The 21,841-nt window shown below is 43.3% G+C and overlaps 1 protein-coding gene and 1 long non-coding RNA gene across 2 annotated transcripts in view; one reads left to right on the forward strand and one right to left on the reverse strand.

Annotated features, from left to right (window-relative positions):
• The window catches only part of LOC117756014, a 29,593-nt gene extending 28,967 nt beyond the window's left edge, over window positions 1–626 (forward strand). Inside the window, exon 4 of the long non-coding RNA XR_004612712.1 lies at window positions 567–626. This is a non-coding gene — a long non-coding RNA (uncharacterized LOC117756014). The remainder of the gene's footprint in view (window positions 1–566) is intronic.
• LOC117756008 (gastrula zinc finger protein XlCGF57.1-like) overlaps window positions 1–21,841 on the reverse strand; it is a 145,509-nt gene that overhangs the window by 30,227 nt on the left and 93,441 nt on the right. The window contains exon 6 of the mRNA XM_034576281.1: window positions 826–1,239. Within this exon, the coding sequence (XP_034432172.1) occupies window positions 826–1,239 (414 nt within the window). The remainder of the gene's footprint in view (window positions 1–825; window positions 1,240–21,841) is intronic.

The following is a 21,841-nucleotide window of genomic DNA, read 5'->3' on the forward strand; positions in this document are numbered from 1 at the left end:
CCACACAGAGCAAGTAAATTCATTCTCCCCTGTATGACTACTCATATGCAGTTAGATTACCTATTAGTCTAAATATTTTACCACACTAGGAGCAACTAAACGAATTCTCTCCTGTATGAATACTCATATGTTTAGTTAGACTGCGCTTTTGGCAAAAACTTTTACCACACTCGGAGCAACTAAACGGTTTCTCTCCTGTATGAATCCTCATATGTTCAGTTAGATCGCACTTTCGGCTAAATCTTTTACCACACTCAGAGCAACTAAATGGTTTCTCTCCTGTATGAATCCTCATATGTTCAGTTAGATGGCTCTTTTGGCTAAATCTTTTACCACACTTGGAGCAACTAAATGGTTTCTCTCCTGTATGAATCCTCATATGTTCAGTTAGATCGCACTTTAGTCTAAATCTTTTACCACACTCAGAGCAACTAAATGGTTTATCTCCTGTATGAATACTCATATGTTCAGTTAGACTGCACTTTCGGCTAAATCTTTTACCACACTCAGAGCAACTAAATGGTTTATCTCCTGTATGAATACTCATATGTTTAGTTAGACTGCAGTTTCGGCTAAATCTTTTACCACACTCAGAGCAACTAAATGGTTTCTCTCCTGTATGAATCCTTATATGTATAGTTAGATGGCTCTTTTGGCTAAATCTTTTACCACACTCGGAGCAACTAAATGGTTTCTCTCCTGTATGAATCCTCATATGTATAGTTAGATCCCCCTTTTGTCTAAATGTTTTACCACACTCAGAGCAACTAAATGCTTTCTTACCAGTTTTATATTTCATATCACTTAGAGACTGTTTGTTATTTTTTGTATTTAAACCAGACTGAGGTTCCCTGGTCTGCATCCAATCATCTTCACTGTCTACAGTCTTTTCCTCAGTACCTTGTTGTAAATGTCCATCAGGACCTGAGTTCCTGGCTGGTTCTTGTTCTCCACAGTCCGCTCTGTTCTCCTCCGTCTGATTCCGATGAAGCTGTGCCAACTGAGGATTCTCTTCATCTTCTTCACTCTTCACAGTGACAGCAGTCAATGTGAACTTGATATCAGCCTGCTCAAGTTGTTGAAGCTGCTCTCCCTCCTGATTGGTCCACGGTTCCTCCTGTTCCTCTTTAATGTGGGGGGACTCTGGGTCTTCCTGGTCCACAATGGGGCTCCACTGCTGCTGCTCAGGGGGAACCTCTTCTTTATTCACCATCAGCTGCTGTATGTCTGCAGGACACACTGAAACACAAATACACACGTTTATCATTTCAGAGATTCCTGAAGTGTTTTAAAAAACTTGTGTTGTGTCGTTTAATGTCGACTGTTATTTTTGAACGATCACACTCAAGAAGCAGAGATGTTGAGGTAGTTCACAGTTACCTCAACATCTCGACGCAGCTCGTAAATTTAGCAGCATTAAACACTGGAAGTGTTTCCAGTAAAAATGTTTTATATTTTGAGGCCAAATAAACAACTTAGGACACTAGCAGAGCAGAGCGAGTGGAAGTTAGTTAGTTGGTTAAGCTGTTTTCAGACATGACCTGTGGGTAAAAACCAGAGAATTGTCTCCAGAGTTTCTCCAGAGTTTGTGTTTCACACATGAACAACACAGCAGCAGGTTTTCTGCACAGACTCGTTCACAACAGTATCAAATCCTCCTCATTATTCACCAGGTGAAGGTGGAGCAGCAGAAAGAGACAGGAAGTGACGTTATAACTCTGCTGCATAGATCATGTGATCATGTATACATCACCCCGACAACGTCGTCAGCTCTTATCACCACAAACTCTCTTCACATCTCTGTCTGGTCTTCTAGGGATGACGTCATACGGAGGAAGGAAGATGGCTGTGTCGAGTCAAAGCTTGAATTCACCCAAAGAGCAAACTGAAGCAAAAAAACAAATAGCCCACGATCATCTAAAGTGTGGGAGTTTTTTAGACGGAGACCAAACAACATGTTTGTCTGTAAACTCTGCAAATCCAAAATGATCACAGCAGCACAACCGTGATGCACGAGCACTTGAAGCTGAAGCAGCCAGGGGAGATTTCTCAAGATGGCAGCTGGAGCGAGACAGAACCGCAAGTTTTACTTTTTGTCCTGAAACAAGCGTAATGTATTACGATCATCAACGCGTGGAATGGAATAGGAATAGACTGGAATACCTGGGATCATCTTAACTGCACAACTCCAGTGACTGAATCAATCCACGTTGTTATTAATATAACACAACAGTGATGTAGAAATTATACTCGTTTTAAAATATTGCAGTATCATAAATATTCACACAATATGTGTCTGTTTTTCAGGATGAGACGAAGCAGTCTGGAGGACTTTTTACACAAAAGGAGCCAAAATGCATGAACACCCCAGATGTGTGCTGAGCTTTCTAACAGCATCTTGCAGATGATTATCAAGGACATGTGACCCCTGGCTGCAGTTGGGGGTCAAAGCTCCTAATCCTTTGATCTACACATTTCATCAACTTAACCAACCAGACATTGTTTTAAACGTATTCTTCCCTTTAAGGAGTGTTAGTTTGATCAACTCGTGTTAGCAGAGCTGATGCTAGCTAACGTTAGCCTGTGAGCGGCTCCTCGAGGGACTGACCAACTCTGTGCAGCCGGAGTTCGGGCTTCATGACGGCATCGAGCAGCCTCCTCTTGCGGTAGATCTCCCGCTCTGACCGCTCCATTCTGTCTTCGTACACCGCCACGGTTTCCTCAATCCCTGCGTCGATCTCCCTTGCCGCCGCCGTTAGCCGCTCGGTGAGCAGCGCTCTCAGCGCCGGGACTTGAGCCGTTTCTCCTCCTTTCTCCAGCTGCAGCAGAAAGTCTTCAGCGGCAGCGCTGATCCGCTCATGTACCGACACCCGCAGCAGCTGCACGTCGCACATGTTCCTCCTCTTTGCGCACTTTGAGTCTCGGAGCGAACAAAGTGAGCCAGGGTCTGGTAAACAGAGACACCGAGCTCAGAGCCAACAGTGACGCCTGCTGGACTGGAGGACGAGGAGGAAACTAAAGTCCTAGTACTGCACAGTAGAAAAAATGGAAGACGAAACATGACTTAATGACAAATAAATATATAAATAAATAAATGTATAAATAAATACTTAAATGCATGAATAAATAAGGAATAAATACAGAAATAAATGTCTGAAATTCATTGCCACATGTATTTTCTTCTGTATTTCTGTGTCCGTGTGCTAATGAGACTGTGAGCGTCTCGTCTCATGTTGTACTGAGCACAAAATGTTGACGAGTCAATTTTCATGATGTTTAAATGCAGCCTCATAAACACTGGAGCAAATCAAACAAACACTAAGTCACTTCATGTACTGATCAGGTCCTGATAACTAGTGATGAGTGATTATTAGTTTAAGTGAGAGCAGGTCAGAGTGGAGGCGGAAAGAGAAACTTCAGCTCAGTACAAACCAACTGCAGCTTCTGGCTGTGGAAGGATGGATCCATGTCATCGCTTCAATCAGCTGTAAACACAATCAGTACAATCAGCACGGTTCAATGACAACATACTCCTATACATGTGACCAAAAAATGATCGAATGAATCTAATCTTAACCTCTTTCTTCTCTGTCGACTCCTGAACTTCTCAATGCTGCTGCAAGAGCTGCAAGGTCCGGTTGGATGTACCGGAAGTCCCTTCATACTGGCTCATAGTACGTCTTAGTACGTCTTACAGGCAGCTGGAAAACAACATGAGTAACATGAGTATATTATTAATAAACGGAAATAGCCTCGCTACATCACAGTTGGAAGATCCACAGTAAAAAAACACAATTCCTAAACAGTTACTTACATACAATGGCGTCATTTTCCACACTGCAAATCCGGACTTGCAGCTAGAGTCTTGGCCTAATGTGCAGTGACTGCCTCGTTGTGTGTGTGTGTGTGTGTGTGTGTGTGATGAAATAGATCAGATGAAGTAGACTTATACAATGTATTTTATACAGCACCCTTGCTCCTTGCTTATACAGCACCCTTGCTCCGGTTCGTGGCGCCGGCCACTCAGAGGGCAGTTTCCTATAAAATACATCCGGACAAAAGTTTATGAAAAAACTTAACGAGAACAAACTCTTAAATTTATGAAGTTCGTACTTATTTAAACATGCACTAGTTCTGCTCAAGCACTCGATGCTCTCTTCTTCTTTTAGCAACTTTCTCGCTAATCCCACAGTTGTGAACACGCTATTCAGATCTAAGAGTTACTTAGCAGTTAGCAATGGCTTCTCTGTCGTGTCGACTTCAGCAAGTTTTTTACACCGAAAACAGAGTCCCTCATCGAACCACGCAAAACACGAGCCAGTAGTTTCTTGTCTGCGGGAGACAGATGCTTCATTCACAAGGCTGTGATTGGACGAGCCCTCTACCGTGTTGACGTTAACGACTGACGTGGCATCTTCAGGAATGAACGTATTCACGAGCTGAGTGTGACGTTTTCAGAGTAAAACTTCACAAATGACCTTTTAACTTTTGAAGCAGCGGTTTTAACAGTTTTTAAATTGTACTTTACATTTATATGGGATGAGTATGTGACTGAGGACCAGTTTATTCTTTCTGGTGTTAAGTTAATGTACTTACATGATTCTTGCTGTTCTGTGTTTGTACCCTCATAGTTGAATGCACTTATTGTAAGTCGCTTTTGATAAAAGTGTTGAGTGTTTTAATGGAATACTGAGAAAGTTTAATAACAACAATAAGGCGATTGAAGTCCAAATTATGAGGCAATTTCAGCAGAGTCAACAGCTTAGTATGCCATGGACATGTGAATATGGTGCTGAGTTTTTCCCAGTAGTTTGGGAGGACAAATGTTTGGGACTTTGTCACGTGATGACACAGATGATATGTTTTATGTGAAGCACAGTGTTTTGGTGTCGGCAGAAAGACATCTCTTAGATGTATCATCAGATGTACCCTGAAAATTGTATCACTGATTACACTCATTATAGCATACTAACTTATATAAGGCAAATCTATTCAAGCTACAATTTATGATTCTATAATTATACTAAGCCTGATGTATTTATAGGAGAGATTTTCTTAAAAGGGAGTTAGTACCTTTTAGAAAAAGGTGTAATCTCTGCACCACTGAGTGAAACTATCCTGATTTGCATTTGTAAAGATCACAGTTTTGTCATTTACATGTGAAAGCCCCCCCATAGACCTAGGAGCAGGGGGGTCAACTGCCAAGCTTCTCAGGCTTGTAAAACCCTCCTAAACTGGAACCCCGCGTCAATTCCCGGCAGTTCCTGGCAGTTTTCTGTGCTGCCTGCAGATTCCTGTGAACAGTCGTTTACCTGAAATTCCACCGAAATTTGCAGGGGCACTAACTGACACAAATTCTTCTTTTCATGAAGTGTTTTCACTTTTTCCACTGTTCTTCAACAAAGTCACTTACCGGCTGCTTCCCATGAACGAACTCTGATCACACTGCGTGTGTCTCTCTGATCGAGTGAGTGAGGGTGGGGATAGTTTACCAGTGGGGGGAGAAGAATTCACATTATAAGTAAAAGTACCAAGAAAGTAAAGTAAAAAATTCTCCATTACAAGTAAAAGTAATAAGACAGTGAAGTAGAAATACTCCATCACTGTTTATAAAGATGGACGACACGTCTCCACTTCCTCCCATTGTACGAAAATGAAGCAAAAATATATCAGATACAAACGCTGCCAACTTGTGATGATGACGTCATCTACAGTCAGATTCTGTGCAGTAGTTATTGGGGATCCCACCCATACACACTCAACCAATCCTGAGTTAGTCTCAGCTGGCAATCATGGATGGCGCCTCGAACAGCCGCCACGGTGTGTTGGTGCGCACTTCTGTGTTTGTTTTTAGTCTTTAATTCAGTTCTTTGCGGCTCAACTTGGATTATTTTCACGGATGAGCTACTTAACATCAGGGACTCAACACCATCTGATTTATGTCCCAACTTTCTCGCCTCTTCCATGGATTTATTGGATTTACTAATCAAAGGTGCCATGGTCCTCGGTCACGCAGCGAGACTGAGGCGGAGACGGAGAGGAAAACGTGTTGGGGCCCTTGTGCGCTTCAGGGAGAGGGGATTACGCTCGCCTCTACCGAGTATACTCCTCTCCAATGTCCGCTCACTGTGCAACAAAATGGACGAACTGCGCCTTCTCATCAGGACAAATAGAGACTTCCCTTTCTTCTGTTTTGTGTTTTACGGAATCGTGGCTGACTGAATCTACACCGGACTCTGCCGCACAGCTGACCGGCTTTCAGCTGTTACGTGCGGACTGCGATCCGATCCTTTCACGCAAAGCAAAAGCGAGGGATTTGTTTCTATATAAACCACTGCTGGTGCAGCGACGTGAACGTGATTTTACCATCCTGTTCTCCTGACCCGGAATCATTTTTCATCACCTGCAGACGGTTTTACTCTCCCCGTGAATTCACTTCTTTTATCCTGGCGGGTGTTTACATCCCACCGCAAGCTGATGTGCGAGAGGCTCAACGTCAACTCGCTGATCAGATATTAGGAGTGGAGAGAAGGAGAGAGAACACATATTCCCCTGTTATTGTCATTGGGGACTTTAATAAGGGCAACTTAACTCACGAACTCCCCAAATACAAACAGTTAGTCAAATGCTCGACCAGGGGGGAGAATACTTTGGACCACTGCTACAGTAGCATCAGCAGGGCTTATCATGAAGTTTCCCGCGCTGCTCTTGGTCTATCCGACCATGCTCTTATTCATCTGATCCCAGTTTACAGACAGAAACTTAAACTTTCTAAACCTGCTGTGCTGACATCTAAGAATTGGAGCAGCGTGACTGCCTGGACAACACAGACTGTGACATTTTTAGAACTGCTTCCAACAGTCTGGACAAATATACAGAGGCTGTGACGTCATACATCCGCTTCTGTGAGGACAGATGTATTCCAACACGCACCAGGGTGAGTTACAACAACGACAAGCCCTGCTTCACAGCAAAACTCAAACAGCTTCGTTTGGAGAAGGAGGTGGCCTTCAAGAGTGGGGACAAGGATAGGTTCAGACTGGCTAAATACTCGTTTGGCAAGGAGATTAAAAAGGCCAAATGACAGTACTCGAAGAAGCTGGAACAAGAATTTGCAGCCAACGACTCCTCGTCAGTGCAAAACCAAATCCTGACCTGAATGACTTCTACTGCAGATTCGACAGACAATGGACCAGTCCTAACCCTACCCCACATTCCCTACCCCCCTCCACAGTTATCACACCTCTTCTTCCCAGCCTGGACAAAGACACTACCCCCCCCCCCCCCCCCCCACACAAAATGGTCCCAGATTGCCCCCTCGCCCCCATCACACCTCTCTCCATTCAGGAGAGAGATGTCAACAAACTACTGAAGAGACTGAACCCCCGCAAGGCAGCTGGACCAGACGCTGTCTCCCCCTCCACAGTAAGGTACTGTGCAGACCAGCTGTCTCCAGTGTTCACGGACATCTTTAACACCTCCCTGGCTGAATGCGTAGTACCCATCTGCTTCTAAACATCCACCATCATCCCCGTTCCCAAAAAGCAGAGGATCACAGGCCTTAATGACTACAGACCAGAAGCCCTGACCTCTGTAGTAATGAAGACCTTTGAGCGCCTCATGCTGACCAACCTCAAGGCCATCACCAACCACCTCCTTGACCCACTGCAGTTTGCCTACATAGCCAACAGGTCTGTAGACCACGCAATCAACATGGGACTCCACTTCATCCTCCAGCACCTTGACTCCCCCGGCACCTACGCCAGGATCCTGTTTGTGGACTTCAGCTACGCATTCAACACTATCGCCCCAGCTCTTCTCCGAGACAAGTTAACACAGCTGAGCATGCCTGAGCCCACCTGCAGGTGGATCACTGACTTCCTGACAGACAGGAAGCAGCGCGTGAGGCTGGGCAAACTTGTCTCTGAGCCCCGGACCATCAGCACTGGAGCCCCACAAGGCTCTGTGCTCTCCCCTCTACACAAACAACTGCACCTCCAACCACCCCTCTGTCAAACTCCTGAAATTTGCAGACGACACAACCCTCTTTGGATTAATCTCCAATGGGGACGAGGCCGCCTACAGAGAGGAAGTTGACAGTCTGGCTTCCTGGTGCAGCCAGAACTACCTGGAGCTGAACGCTTTGAAAACTGTAGAGATGGTAGCAGACTTCAGGAGGAGCCCAGCCCAAACCGCCCCCCTCACCATGTGCGACTCCCCAGTTAACACAGTGGAGTCTTTCAGATTCCTGGGGACTATAATTGCACAGGACCTGAGGTGGGCGGAGAACATCACCTCCACCATCAAGAAGGCCCAGCAGAAGATGTTCTTCCTGCGACAGTTGAAGAAATTCAACATGCCGCAGAAAGTGATGGTCGAGTTCTACACAGCCATCATTGAGTCCATCCTCACTGCATCAATCACCGTCTGGTTCGCTGCCTCCACTGCCAAGGACAAAGGCCGACTGCAGCGGATCATTCGGTCAGCCGACAAGGTCATCGGCTGCGACCTGCCAGCTCTCCTAGACCTGTTCCACTCCAGGACCAGCAAGAGAGCAGGCAAGATCATTGCTGACCCTTCCCATCCCGGTCACCACCTATTCCAGAGACTCCCATCCGGCAAAAGGTTCCGGACTATCAAGACCAAAACCTCGCACCACCTGAACAGTTTCTTCCCCATGTCAGTGGGACTCACAAACAACCCCCGGCATCACACTGACTCTGGTCCCCCCCCGCACGCACGCACGCACACAAATGCACTACAGTGTAATTTATATATTATTGGCACTTTCCTAATTCCAATCACTGCACCTTAGTAACACACGTGCCAAAATAACTTATTTTTCTATTTCATAAAACATTGGTCTCTTATTTTTATTTTTAGATTTTTTACCATTTGTTAATATTTGCTCTTTTGACAATTTTCAAATTTTCAGTTCTTTGTCTACTTGTATATATTGTTGTTTTATGTTCTATGCGCCAACCACACCAAGTCAATTTCCTGTATGTGAAAATATACCTGGACAATAAAAGAATTCTGATTCTGATTCTGATGAAGTCTCAGCCCATTTTTATATCCCACCCTCTGGAACTGTATCGCCACTGAAATCTGCAACGCTGTGTCTCTGGACAGCTTCAAGGAACTCTTCAAACACCTGTTCACTACTAACTGAGCCTCTGGCCTCAGTTAGTAGTGAACAGTTAGTGCTCCACTCTGCATTTACTGATGTTTATTTCTATCCTGTTTCGAAATTACTTTCTTTTGTTTTCTCTCTAGTCCCCACAGACACATGTAAAACGACCTTGGGTCTCTTGAAAGGCGCTTTATAGATTCAAGCTATTATTATCAAATAACGAATTAAAAACAAACCGATCAGAAACACTTGAACAAATATCAGTGTGATAAGAACTACACCTAAAATGGCAGAAACCATCTTTGATAAACATTTATTTAACATCTACTTTGATATTTTAGTTTGGTCCACGTCCCATCTGCTAACATGGAGGAGGCAGTGTTTATGGCCTATACCGCAGCCAGACACCAGTGGGCGATCAAGATGATTTGGCTTCACTTTTGGGAGCTGTCATTTCGTCCATTTTTATTTACATTCTCTGGTTTTTATTGTGTCAGTATTTAGTCATCGCCTTATGACAGATGATAAAGTTTTTCACTCTGATGACAGGTAAAAAAACGTTGTTTCTGAGGAATGTTATATTCATCAGTTCATCAGTCGAACCTTTAACATCACCTAAAATGGTTAAATAAATAAAACCCTTTAATTTCCATCCACATTGATTGTGAAAATACAGTAACAGTGAAACTCTGTATATTCACCATTAACTAAAGCTTTACATCCGTCAGTGCTGCAGCCTGAAAGGAAAGTTCACGATTGAACCAAGGGACCAACAAACATCAGTTCCACAGATAAACACAGATTCATGAAGCAGACTCCAGGAACTCACCAGAAAGAAGACCTGATGTTACGTTCTGTTTTCTTGGACCTGCTCTTAGTTCTGCTGCAATAGGTCTAGAATGTCGGGGGACACATGGAGTTTCTCTTTCCTCTCTATCACATTAAAGACATTAATGTCTCATCAACACATGTTACTGACTTGACTTCTACACCAGAGTCCCTGTGCTTTATTGTGGTTTATGAATCTGCGAAGAAGAGATCATGATCGTAATGGTGGAATCTTGTCTCGTGTTGGCATCTGATTGTTGATAGTGGTGGTGGACCATCGAGGTGGCAGCCGTGGACCCAGTGGATCTTGACGATGGATTGTGGATTATGGTGGCATCGGATCCTGGAGGCTGCTGATCATGGACTATGATTACAACAAGACTGCTTGATATACAATATGTCTACGCAGATACCATTATTGACAATAACTCCTCAATTCATTTACTTTCCATTATGTTACAAACTGTTTATTCTAATCATTGTGACATGTGACTCTCTGAGGTTTCAACGTTGTTTGCCTCCAGTTAATAGTTATTTTTTTGTGATTTTACTCTTGTTGAGGGTTAAGAACACAAGATGTTGCACCTTGTTAAGACAGTGAGACAAATTGTGATTAGGGAATATGGGCTATACGCAGACATCTTTTATTTGATTGATTGATTGAACTGAAATAGGTTAAATCACACCTGACAACATGGAAAATCCTCACCATACTTTCACAGATATTTTATATATATATTAATTCCTTGATCAATTGATTACATTCCTGATTCCTGTCTTTATATACGGTCGCTGATGGTCTTTATATACAGTCCCTGATGGTCTTTATTTACAGTCACTGATGGTCTATATATACAGTCACAGATCATCTTTATATACTGTCATTGATGGTCTTTAAACACAGTTACTGATCATCTATATATACAGTCACAGATCATCTGTTTTGAAGGCGACAACTTGTGTTTCAGCACAGATCTGAACATACAAAAAGTCTGAATATTAAAATCTGAGATTACAAATAGTAAAAAAATGGAAACAAAGGTGTGAAGAGTAAACGCTACCCGTCGGCTATCAGACGTTTCCAAAGCAACATGAACAAACAATCTGTCGCTCTAATCCCGAGGGTGTGAGATCACAACACTGTTGGTTTTATTTCTTTTATCTCCCTAACACTCTTGTCTTCTATAAATCTTTTCTCGTAAAACGTTTCCTTGTTTGATTTACAGAAATGATCTTATTCAAACAAAATTCAAAACCTCATTAGGATCTCTGTAGGCACAAAGGAGAGGGAGTGCAATGCACAAAACAAACTCAGTGTTCAATCGGTCAACATCTGTCCATCAATTTGGTGACAGTTGCACCTAAAAACATTGATGGTCTTTGCAGATCGTGGCTCCTGACTTCCCTCCACTGACTTCCCTCTACCTCCTTCTCCTCCTCCAGATACCTCTGGTAGTTGTCCACAGCATTGTTCTGTCTGATGCAGTGCTCAATTACCTGGACAAAACCATGACATCAAATGGTTAAATCATTCAGTGACATCACGGCCGTAGACACGTTCCTCTCTTCTGCTGAGAGCCACTTTGCTCACAGTGAAAGTAAATTAGAGCAAACCAAAAGTGACTCAATGTCAACTGAGGTCACCTGGGTGGATGTGGACTGATGTGGACTGAGGACAGACAGGTAAACAAACAGACAGACCCACAGGTAAACAGACACACAGGTAAACAGACAGACAGACAGACAGACAGACACACAAGTAAACAGACAGACAGACAGACAGACAGACAGACAGACAGACAGACAGGTAAACAGACAGACAGACAGACGGACAGACAGACAGACAGACAGGTAAACAGACAGAAACACAGGTAAACAGACAGACAGACAGGTAACTGACTCAGACACTAAAGTTACGTGTCCTCCTCTCTGTGTGACGTCACACAGTGTGACGGTAAACAGACAGACAGACAGGTAACTGACTCAGACACTAAAGTTACGTGTCCTCCTCTCTGTGTGACGTCACACAGTGTGACGGTAAACAGACAGACAGACAGGTAACTGACTCAGACACTAAAGTTACGTGTCCTCCTCTCTGTGTGACATCACACAGTGTGGAGATGAGATGACGTTAAACTCCACACGGTTGATGATGTGTGAGTCTCACCTGGGATTCGCGGCCCACCCGCTGGCCCTGTTCTCTGGGGGTTTTCAGGATGAACTCTATCTGATTTGCGTATCTGCAGAAAAAGACCAGATATCGAATCAGATAAAGATATGCACAATAGGCTACATGGTAATGGTAATGCAGTGAAGTGTCAACTTGTCACTTGTTGCACATTGTTACAGTACAAAGTGATAATGATGTCCTGAAAAGTGTTTTGACAGCAGAACAAGTAATATAGCCTTCACGTATCCAACAGTAATATCACTTTTTTTTTAACCCTTGTGTTGTCCCTGCTTCCCCCGGCTGTTGGCCCCCTCACATAGCCCACCCCATATTAGGACACACACGTAGCGCAATAGACAAGTGAGCAGCCCTTGCAGATGTATTTGTTACACCCGCGGCACATGGTGTGAGTTTTACAGTCCTTTTTCCTGGGGCATATCTGACACCTCTTCCTCTTACTCGCCCCGAGCGGGGCTGCTGCTAGGGCTATGGAGGAGGCCGGACACTCGGGTCGAGCGTCGTAGTCAACAGCTCTCTATGCGGCGGCGGCAGCTTTTACAGCCGTCACAACCGCGGCGGACGCGTCCATGCGGGGGATGCGCTCCCTTCGTGCGATGAACGGAGTCACGAGAGCCTTTCCCAGCTGCTCTAGGAACACCCTCCGCTTGTTCCGCTTGCCCGGCATCCAGTCTGGGTTGATCTCTCTCCATATCACGAAGGCGTTGTAGGAAGACACGTCAAGAATGTTGTGAAAGACGACCAGGGGCCAGCGCGCGGTCATCCTCCTGCAGCTGTACGTTCCGATCACCTTGTCTAGGTTGTCCACGCTGCCTTTGTTGCGGTTGTAGTGCAGGACGATGACCGGTTTCCCGTCCTCGCGGTCGCTGATGTCGGCCTCAGGGTGCCGTGTGCTCAGGAGCACCACATTCCTGTTTTTCTTTGGGATGTAGGACACAAGAGTGGCAGTGGGCGTGAATGCGAACTTGGATGAGAACACCTCTCTTCCCTTGACCGCGTGGATCATGATCCCCGTTTCTTGAGGGGAAGGTCTCTCTTTCCACGAGTCCGGTGGTGGTGGTGGTGGTGGTGGTGTCGCCGTGGTCTTGTCCTCCTTCTTCTTCTTCTTCCAAGGATGAAGAATCTGCAGAAGCATCACCCACTTGGTCGTAGTCTTCGTCACCGTCGTCGTCTTCGTCGCTATCACCGTCGTCTCCGTCTCCGTCCTCTCTGTCTTCTTCTCGGTCTGCTTTTCTGTCTGCTTCTTGGTCTGCTTCTCCATCTCCTTGTCCGTCCGCTTCTCGGTCTGGCTCCTTTGCGTCCACTTCGGGTTCAGAGGATGGTTGCTGGGAGAATAGCTGTTGGAGAACCTGTTCTCTGGTGAAACGCTCCTGACGCGACATCGTGCCATTGTCCGTGAGAGAGTGGCACACTGAGACTTATATGTGGGTCTAATGTACCCCCCCTTGATTTCAATTGGAATCAGGTGTGGGTCTAAATGACCCCACAGAGCACCACAGCGCCCTCTCTGGGGGTCTAAATGACCCCTCCCATGACAATCGAGAATGACAATCCATTGGTCTCAATTACCCCAGGAGAATTGGAAAATGACAATCCTTGGGTCACCCTAACCCTAACCCTGACCGGCCATGGCTTGCGTATGATCACACGCACGCACTCACGCACGCACGCACTCACGCACACACGCACACACGCACACACACACACACACACACACACACTCTGGGTCAATTCGACCCAGGAACAACACAAGGGTTAAATGCAGTTCAAAAAACACAATTACTAACCAATATGAGGATACAATACTGAAGAAAAAATCTTTACGTTGTTCTGCTTGATCTTTAGGAAAACCTAGTGTGGGTAGCCCAAGCGCTCATCTACAGACTGGATTTCTTTGGCTTTGAAAAAAAAAGTGTATTTTTTTTTATGCACAGGCATATCTTATAAATGATCAGTAGACAAAAATAAAAGGATAAACATGACATGGACCCATAAAATGAATAATACATCTTATTAAAGTTTAACTAAACCTCTAAAAAAAAAAATTCAGTTGAAAACCAATATATCTGGATATTTAGTAGAGCAAATATATATTTGGGAATTCGGCTGTGTTAAAACACAGTACATATGAGCACAGAAAGTACAAAAACAATAAAACGATGTGAAGGGATGACACTGCAGCGTCTCAACCATCCACGCCCGGAACAATAACAAGCACGTAAACGTTCACAAACTAGTCCAAATCTCCCCGAGTAAGTCACAAACAGCGGTAGTTGCTCTCAGACAGTGTGGCAGCAAAGGCAGCTGCCTCCAAACAAAGGTGGGAGCTGCCGCGGCAGGTGCCCTAATGCAGCCTGGCAGCACTGTGATTTCAAGTTTCAGTTCAATGAAACAAAACACAGGCGAAGTATCAACAGCATTTAAGCAGAATCGATACAAATAAGACAAAGAAATCAGCCACATAAACGAGCATGTCAGTCACAATACGTGGAGAAATGCAGATCACTTATTCGTGGTGCTCAGAACAGTAACACGCTGATAAACATTCATAAACTACGTATAAATCTCAGGGAATTAGTCACAAACAGCGGAAGTTGGCCTCAGACATGGTGGCAGCAGTGGCAACTGCCCCCAAGCCGCTGTGGCAACTGGCAAATGCCTTTACAAATCAGTGGCAGTTTTTATTGCCATCGCTGCCCAGACCGCGGGGAGGGAGAAGGTGAAGGAGGCGGCTGCAGCAGCACCAGGGCCGGCGTTGGGGCCAGGAAGTGCGATATGTTGCAGTAGACACCGGCTCTTGAAGTAGCTTGTGACATTACCAGAGGAGAATGGCGGAGTGGAGGATTTGCGTCGTGGTTCTGCTCTTTGTCGGTTGTGAGTAATGTTTAATTTAAATTATTATTTTCGAGCCTAAACGTGTTCTCTTGTCAGTCAGAAATACAAAACAAGTTCATAATGAAGTCAGTGTTACGATTCTCAACTTTAAAATATATCATAACATTTGTCACACTTAGATTATATTTCTTTTATATATATTATATTTCTTTATACTAAGAAGATCATAAATTGTAATCCGTCAATGGAGCCCAAATAGTATGATAGTGTTTTAGGAGGAGGAGGAGGAGCTTTACAGCAGAGTAATGTGACCGACTCTGCTGAAGCTTCTGGAATATCCCAACAGTGGTGGTGGAAGCCACATGGTTTTTTAGGAGATTGATCCAGGTGCGTGGAGCATTAGAACTGGGTGCTGCTTCTCCATGTTTAGTTTGGACTGATGGGGACAGAAAGTAGACCCGTCCCAGACTACCCGAGGGGACTGGATGGTGAAATAGTAGTTGATTAGAAATGTAACCATTCAGTGCTTATAAACCAACAGCAATATTTTGAAATCAATTCTTTGATGGACAGGAAGCCAGGGAAAGGACCTGAGAACTGGCCTGATATGATCCACTGTCCCGGTGCTAGTGAAGACTCAGGCTGTTGTGTTTTCAATGAGCTGCAGTTGTCTGATCAATTGTCAAGTCTATCGATTTGTTACAGTCTACCCAGCTCAGACCTGAGGGCACTTCATAACTGAATCGTGCCTCTGGTGATCGTCCTGTCTTTCCGTCCTCCAGATTGTCTTCTACAAGTTTGTGGGCCAGGGAACGTCACCTGTACTGTCACTCAGGGCACTGATCAAACCACCTACAGCGTCCCAGATGAGGGGGCATCAGGCTGTAGCTATTCGTGGGCCAACGCAAGTGACACAGGTGTAAGTGAAATAAACCAGATTATTATTATTATAATTTTTATATACCACAATTCCACATCTTGCAAGATGTTCATCTTATCGGCTTCACTGTTGTATTGGCATATATATGTTATCACTTCATCAGTATGAGGGTTGAGCTCATCTTGATGAGTTTCACATTGTTTTGTACACTTTTGTAATATGGTTTGTGTGACAGACTTTGTTTTTCCCTTCTGTATATTGACATTAGCACTCCGTGCTCGCGAATCAGGCAGAATTAACTAAGGATGGTCCAGTCAGGATTGCGAACGTGAGCACCTTCATCACCTCAGAATGCTCCCCACGGGTCATCTACAGGGGAGATTGTCTTTCAGAGGTATCACAGCTTTAATCTTATGCAAAAACGTTTGAAATGTAAAAAGAAATATAGTGACGAACTTCATTCTAAGAATTATGAATAGAAGGTACAGAATGTATACCTCAGCCAAGCCTGAACAATCCAGCATGACTGTCTAGTTGTTATAGTAGAAGGGAGTGGTCTGATCACCTAAATGATTACAGAGTGAAATGAAAACCAATGAAACATATATTTTACTCCTAACTACGTGTGTCTGCTAATAAACTTAACACAGTATTATATAGCAACACAAAATATGTTTCTAGAAAGGCTACAGTTGTGGAACAAATCATTTTAAGAAATTAGAAAATTTGAAGCTGCACTAAATTGCAAATTTATAAATATCAACTCACTAAATATGACTGCAGATTTTTAAAATCTGTTATGTTAAAGTAAGAGGGCGACAAAATTCCTGGATCCGCTGCTTTGTCCTGATCCGTTGCAAAACTGAACGAGTTCTTCTCATGCCCCATCCCTCCTCCAAGTTTGGTACGAGTTTTTCCTGCATAGAGAAATATCTTGCCGCCTCCACCTCCCAACAACGCAACCAAAAATCTGTGAAGTGCAACTAAAACCTGTCCTTGGTTGCACCCTTGCGCCGAACATTAAGCTGGTCCGTCTATGTGCATTTTAGCGAGTTGTCTGTCTCTCTCTCACCTCTGAGTCTGGGAGCAAGTTGGAGTTAAGACTCACACACACACACAGGCCTCAGGCCCCGACCACACTGAGAGAGCAGAGCCCCAACCCAAAAGCTCATCTAAATCATAACAATCGCAATCCTGTTTACTGAGCTGGTAACATACAGTATATCCTGTTCCAAATGTTTAATATTTCTTCAAGAGCATTTTTTGTTAACAGAGCCAGAGAGTCGTACTTATTCTTTTGATTGTGTGTGGTTTATTGTTATTGACGTTGTTTTTAGGATGTTTTGATATTTTTAATTCTAATTCAAATGTCAGACTAAATATTCTTAATAATTAAGTTCAATTCTCTTTGAAAGGGTGTACTTTCATGTTTGTGGTATAATATTTAATAATATATCATTATTACACACACACACACCTAATTTTCCGCCCGGAAAAATCCTGTTGGTCACTTTATTGTCCCTTTGTTTCTTCTCCATAGAAAGAAGAGCACACATCTAACTGTACCAGTGAGTATCATTTCCTGGCAGACCTATTCATGAAGTTTAATGATGCTGTGTTTGATTCCATTGTATCCTTTGTATTTAAACTTTTAATTTAAAATGTGTATTTCCATTTATCCAACGTTCTGATGTAAGAATGTTTTCTTTTTACAGTTGTCTGCCGTGAAAAGGTCGTGCCTCCGGAAGGTGAGGATGTATTAAAACAATAAATTATAGTTTCAGTGTTTGTGTCGTTGAGTTGTGTCAGTCTAAAGCTGCTTTCAGACATGCACAGAACTCTGGAGAACCTCAGGACATTCTCCAGAGGGGCTGTATATGTGAACGCAAATGTCCTTCTGCTGACCCCCCAGTAAAAAGTGAGCAGATAGTCCAGAGGAGCCGATGTGGGAGAACAGCAGGAGATCCTCCTGAGGATTTACGGTGAGCAAGCGAGCGTGTTGATGATGTTTTTAACACATGACGGAAGCAAAATTGAAAAACACCCAAAAGAATACACGTGTCAGGATGAATATGCAGAGCCATTCACGTAGAAGACAGTTGCAAAGATCTCAAGAGAGCTTTTGATGTTGATGTGCTGAAAACAAAATCACATGATCTCCCCAACTGACATAATACGTTAAGTCCTGCCTCTGTCTGCTGCACCACCCCTCACCTGAACACTCCAGAGATTTCTGTGTTGTAAACGCGTCGAGAATCTCCTGCTGTGTTGTTCCTGTGTGAAAGGCAACCTTCAGAGAAAGTCCGGACCAAATTCTGCAGACATTTTTAGGAAGTCATGTCTGAAAACAGCTTAAGGGTGAGACAATGATAAGGTTTGAAAGGATAAGGTCACATCATGTGTCTGTACTTCCTCTAGGTCACTTCTTTTCACTTGAAGCAGCTTCCTTTCATAAGTGACAGACAGCAGTTAACTGTGATTTAAGAAAAGGCTAAATATTCAGTTTTTACAACGAGTACATATTCATCTTTACGTTACAAAAGAGTTAAATGGTGGTCACACATAAACATATAAACAATTTCTGTCGACTGCACCAAATAAGTGATCTATAATGATATCAAAAGATAATCAATCCTAGAGTATGTTTGGTGTCGAGATGAGAAAAAAGTTAATTGTTTCCTGTCTGGGTGATGTGCTCTCCAGATGTCTATCATAGAAATTTAATGGGTTCTTCCCTGATACATACCACATCTGTTCACCAAGTTTCGTGGAAGTCCGGCCCGCAGCTTTTGTGTAATCTTGTTTATAACCAACAAACTTACAGACAGGGGTGAAAACATAACGTCCTTGGTGGAGGGAACTATGTGACTGTTGTGGGGATGAGACGTGGTAGTAGACACCCTGCCTGACCAGTTCATATTATAATTGTGACTTAAATCTGTGGATTTATTATTTAAAATTGAGCTAAACCCCTTTTCCTACCATATATTTCTTGTTCGATTATGTTGCTGAAATTAAGAAGACCACCTCTCTTGGATGATTCCTGTCATCATCATTTCCTCCGTTATTGGGCTGCCTTTTGTTTTGAAGGACGTGGAAGCACAAGCACCAGTGGGTCATTAGAGGGACCTTCATCTGTTAACCAACCAGCCTTTTTATCCAATTAATCTGTCCATTTAATCTCTAAATCTGTTTCTACTGCTGAGAACTACATTTATGCTTATAATGTTTCCTGAAGAATCTTTTAGTACAAGTGTTTTCTATTATTACATCATTGCGTTGTTACTGCTGCAATACTCTTTACATCTGGCCAAAATCAGTGCTAAGTGCCTTTTTGTTGGAAACCATCTTTATTTTGTATGAAATGATGCAGCTTATTCTCTCTCACATCCACATTTTAGCAAAATTCGCAGTCATGGCAAGCTGAAGCTTTTACATAGGATCCAAGGCTTTTTAAAGACAAACTGTCCATGAATGTAATCAGTTCAGGACGTGCTGGTTTTAGGGATGTTGGTATCACTAGGACTCGAGCAAAGACTGTTTGTGATGTACCTTTGTACACTTCACATCCACCACTGCTGTCTTCAACTGGACACAACAGACTCTCTCCTTTACCAGCTGGAACCACACATGGCCTCGTATTAAGTCAGGTTTTAAGCTTTTTCATCTGTGCATTTGCATTGGCAAAAAACGCAAACAGTATTTTGATAGTCCCAACATTGACTATGTTTACATGGACAGCAATAGCAGGACTATTAACCTTATTATGAATAAGACATCATTCCAGTTGTGATGTTTGCCTGAGTTACGAATAGAACATTCCATTCATACTCCTGTTTACATGTTACAGATAGTAGTCTGATCAGTGAGACGTACTACTCAGTGTTTACACTTGAACCCAGGGCATGTGCCACCAAGCAGCTGGTAACTGCCATATGTCCATGTAGCGATTGATACGTCAACATGTCTACATAATGTGACTTAAGTCAGAATACTCCACATGTCTTGATTTGATTACGACTCATGCCGGGCATACACTGTGTGCGATATGAGCCAGATTTTGACCAGATTTCTGAGTCGCGTGACATATTTTAGAATCGGAGAAATTTTCAGCTTCGTCTTGCGTATTTTGTTCTGTTGTTTACAAGGGGGCGGGGTTTGAGGAGCAGTCAGATGCTCCTGACCACTCTTCGGACAGTCGGATGAATTTCTGAGATGTCAGAAATGTTGTGTGACTGTCGTCAGGCTCTTGCACTCAGGTCGATTTCCCCATAATCAGCACATTTTCTCTCACTTAGTTGTGTGAAATGGTAAAACACAATAGTAGGAAATTGTCTAAAGCAATTGCACAGCAAGAAAGAAAAAGGAGATAAAGGGGTTCTTACGGTACAGTCATCAGTGTAGATCATGATCAATTTACAATATAGTTGCCTCAAATGCAGTTTGTTTCCTTTCTGCAAAGATGGCCAAATCAAAATGCCCATGTCTTCCAAGCTACTTGTGTATCTGAATGCTGATGCCTCTGGCACACAGAGTGACACATATGATCAAGGCAGCATGTTTCTCCCTTGTTCGCATATCAGCAAACAGACCTTGAATTCTTCCTCAAAAAGCAGATGCAACGTAGAGTCTGAGCAGTCAGGTAGTGTCGTGAGCTGTGACTTTCAGGATGTTTCTAATGTTCATAATATTGTGCAAGTGGAAGATAGCTGTCCCAGAGATTTGTTTTATTTGATGGTAAAATCATCTGGTCCAACATAACTCAAGGTTCCTCACAGTGGAACTAGGGGCCAAACTAATACCAAGGTGACTATCTGGTCAACAGTGTTTCTCCGAGATGTTTAGGGCAAATTACAATGACCTCAGTCTGAATCTGGAAGTAAGATGTTCTGGGTCATCCAGGCCTTGATGTTCTTGAGACATTCCTGAAGTTGAACTAAGTGATTACATTCATCAGGCTTCAGAGTGCTGGGTGTCTTCTGCATAACAATGGAAGTGTGCGTGATGCTTTCTGATGATGTTGCCAAAAGGGAGCATATATAAGATGAAGAGTATCGGTCCAAGGACAGAACCTTGTGGACCTCCATGACTAACCTGTCTGTGCATTGAGGAGTCATTGTTAACATTAACAAATTGAAATCTATCTGATAAATATGATTTAAACCAGCCTAATGTCGTTCCTTTAATCCCTACATGTTGTTCCAGTCTCTGTAACAGAATCTTATGATCTACGATGTCAAATGCTGCAGTAACATCCAACAGGACGAGCATAGAGACAAGTCCATTATCTGATGCCATTAAAGGTCAATGGTAACCTTTAACAGTGCTTTTTGACAGGATTTTGGAAATGAAGACTTGATATAGGTCTGTAATTAGCTAAAACATCTGGATCAAGAGTGGCCTTTTTAAGCAGAGGTTTAATAACCGATACCTTAAAAGCTTTTGGTACGTAGCCAGTTATCAAAGACATAATCTGATTTAGTATGGAACTGTCAATTAGGGGGAAAACTTCCTCAAATAGTCTAGTTGGGACAGAGTCTAATAGACAGGTTGTTGGTTTAGAGGATGAAACTAGGAAGAGTTCAGGAAGACCAATTGGAGAAAAGTGGTCCAAATATAAATCTGGTGCTGCAGTGGTTCTATGGTTTCTGTACGAGACAATGTATCTATGCTGTTCATGGGGAGGAGGTGGTGGATTGTTTACCTGATGGTTATAATCTCATTTGTAAGGAAGTTCATAAAATCATTGCTTCTCAGAGTTAGAGGACTAGATGGATCAGTGGAGCTGTGGCTCTCTGTCAGCGTAGGTGAAAAATCATCTTGGCTGGTGAAATGCCACTTCCTCACCAGCTTCCGTGATGTTTTATAACACATGTTTGAGTATTACACCATGGAGCTAATCACATCTGATTTACTTTCTTCTTTTTCAGGGGGGCGACAGCGTCAAGGTTTGTTTTTAATGAGGCTGCTGTAATAA

This window comes from Hippoglossus hippoglossus, chromosome 22, assembly GCF_009819705.1.
Source record: "Hippoglossus hippoglossus isolate fHipHip1 chromosome 22, fHipHip1.pri, whole genome shotgun sequence".
Taxonomy (NCBI): domain Eukaryota; kingdom Metazoa; phylum Chordata; class Actinopteri; order Pleuronectiformes; family Pleuronectidae; genus Hippoglossus; species Hippoglossus hippoglossus.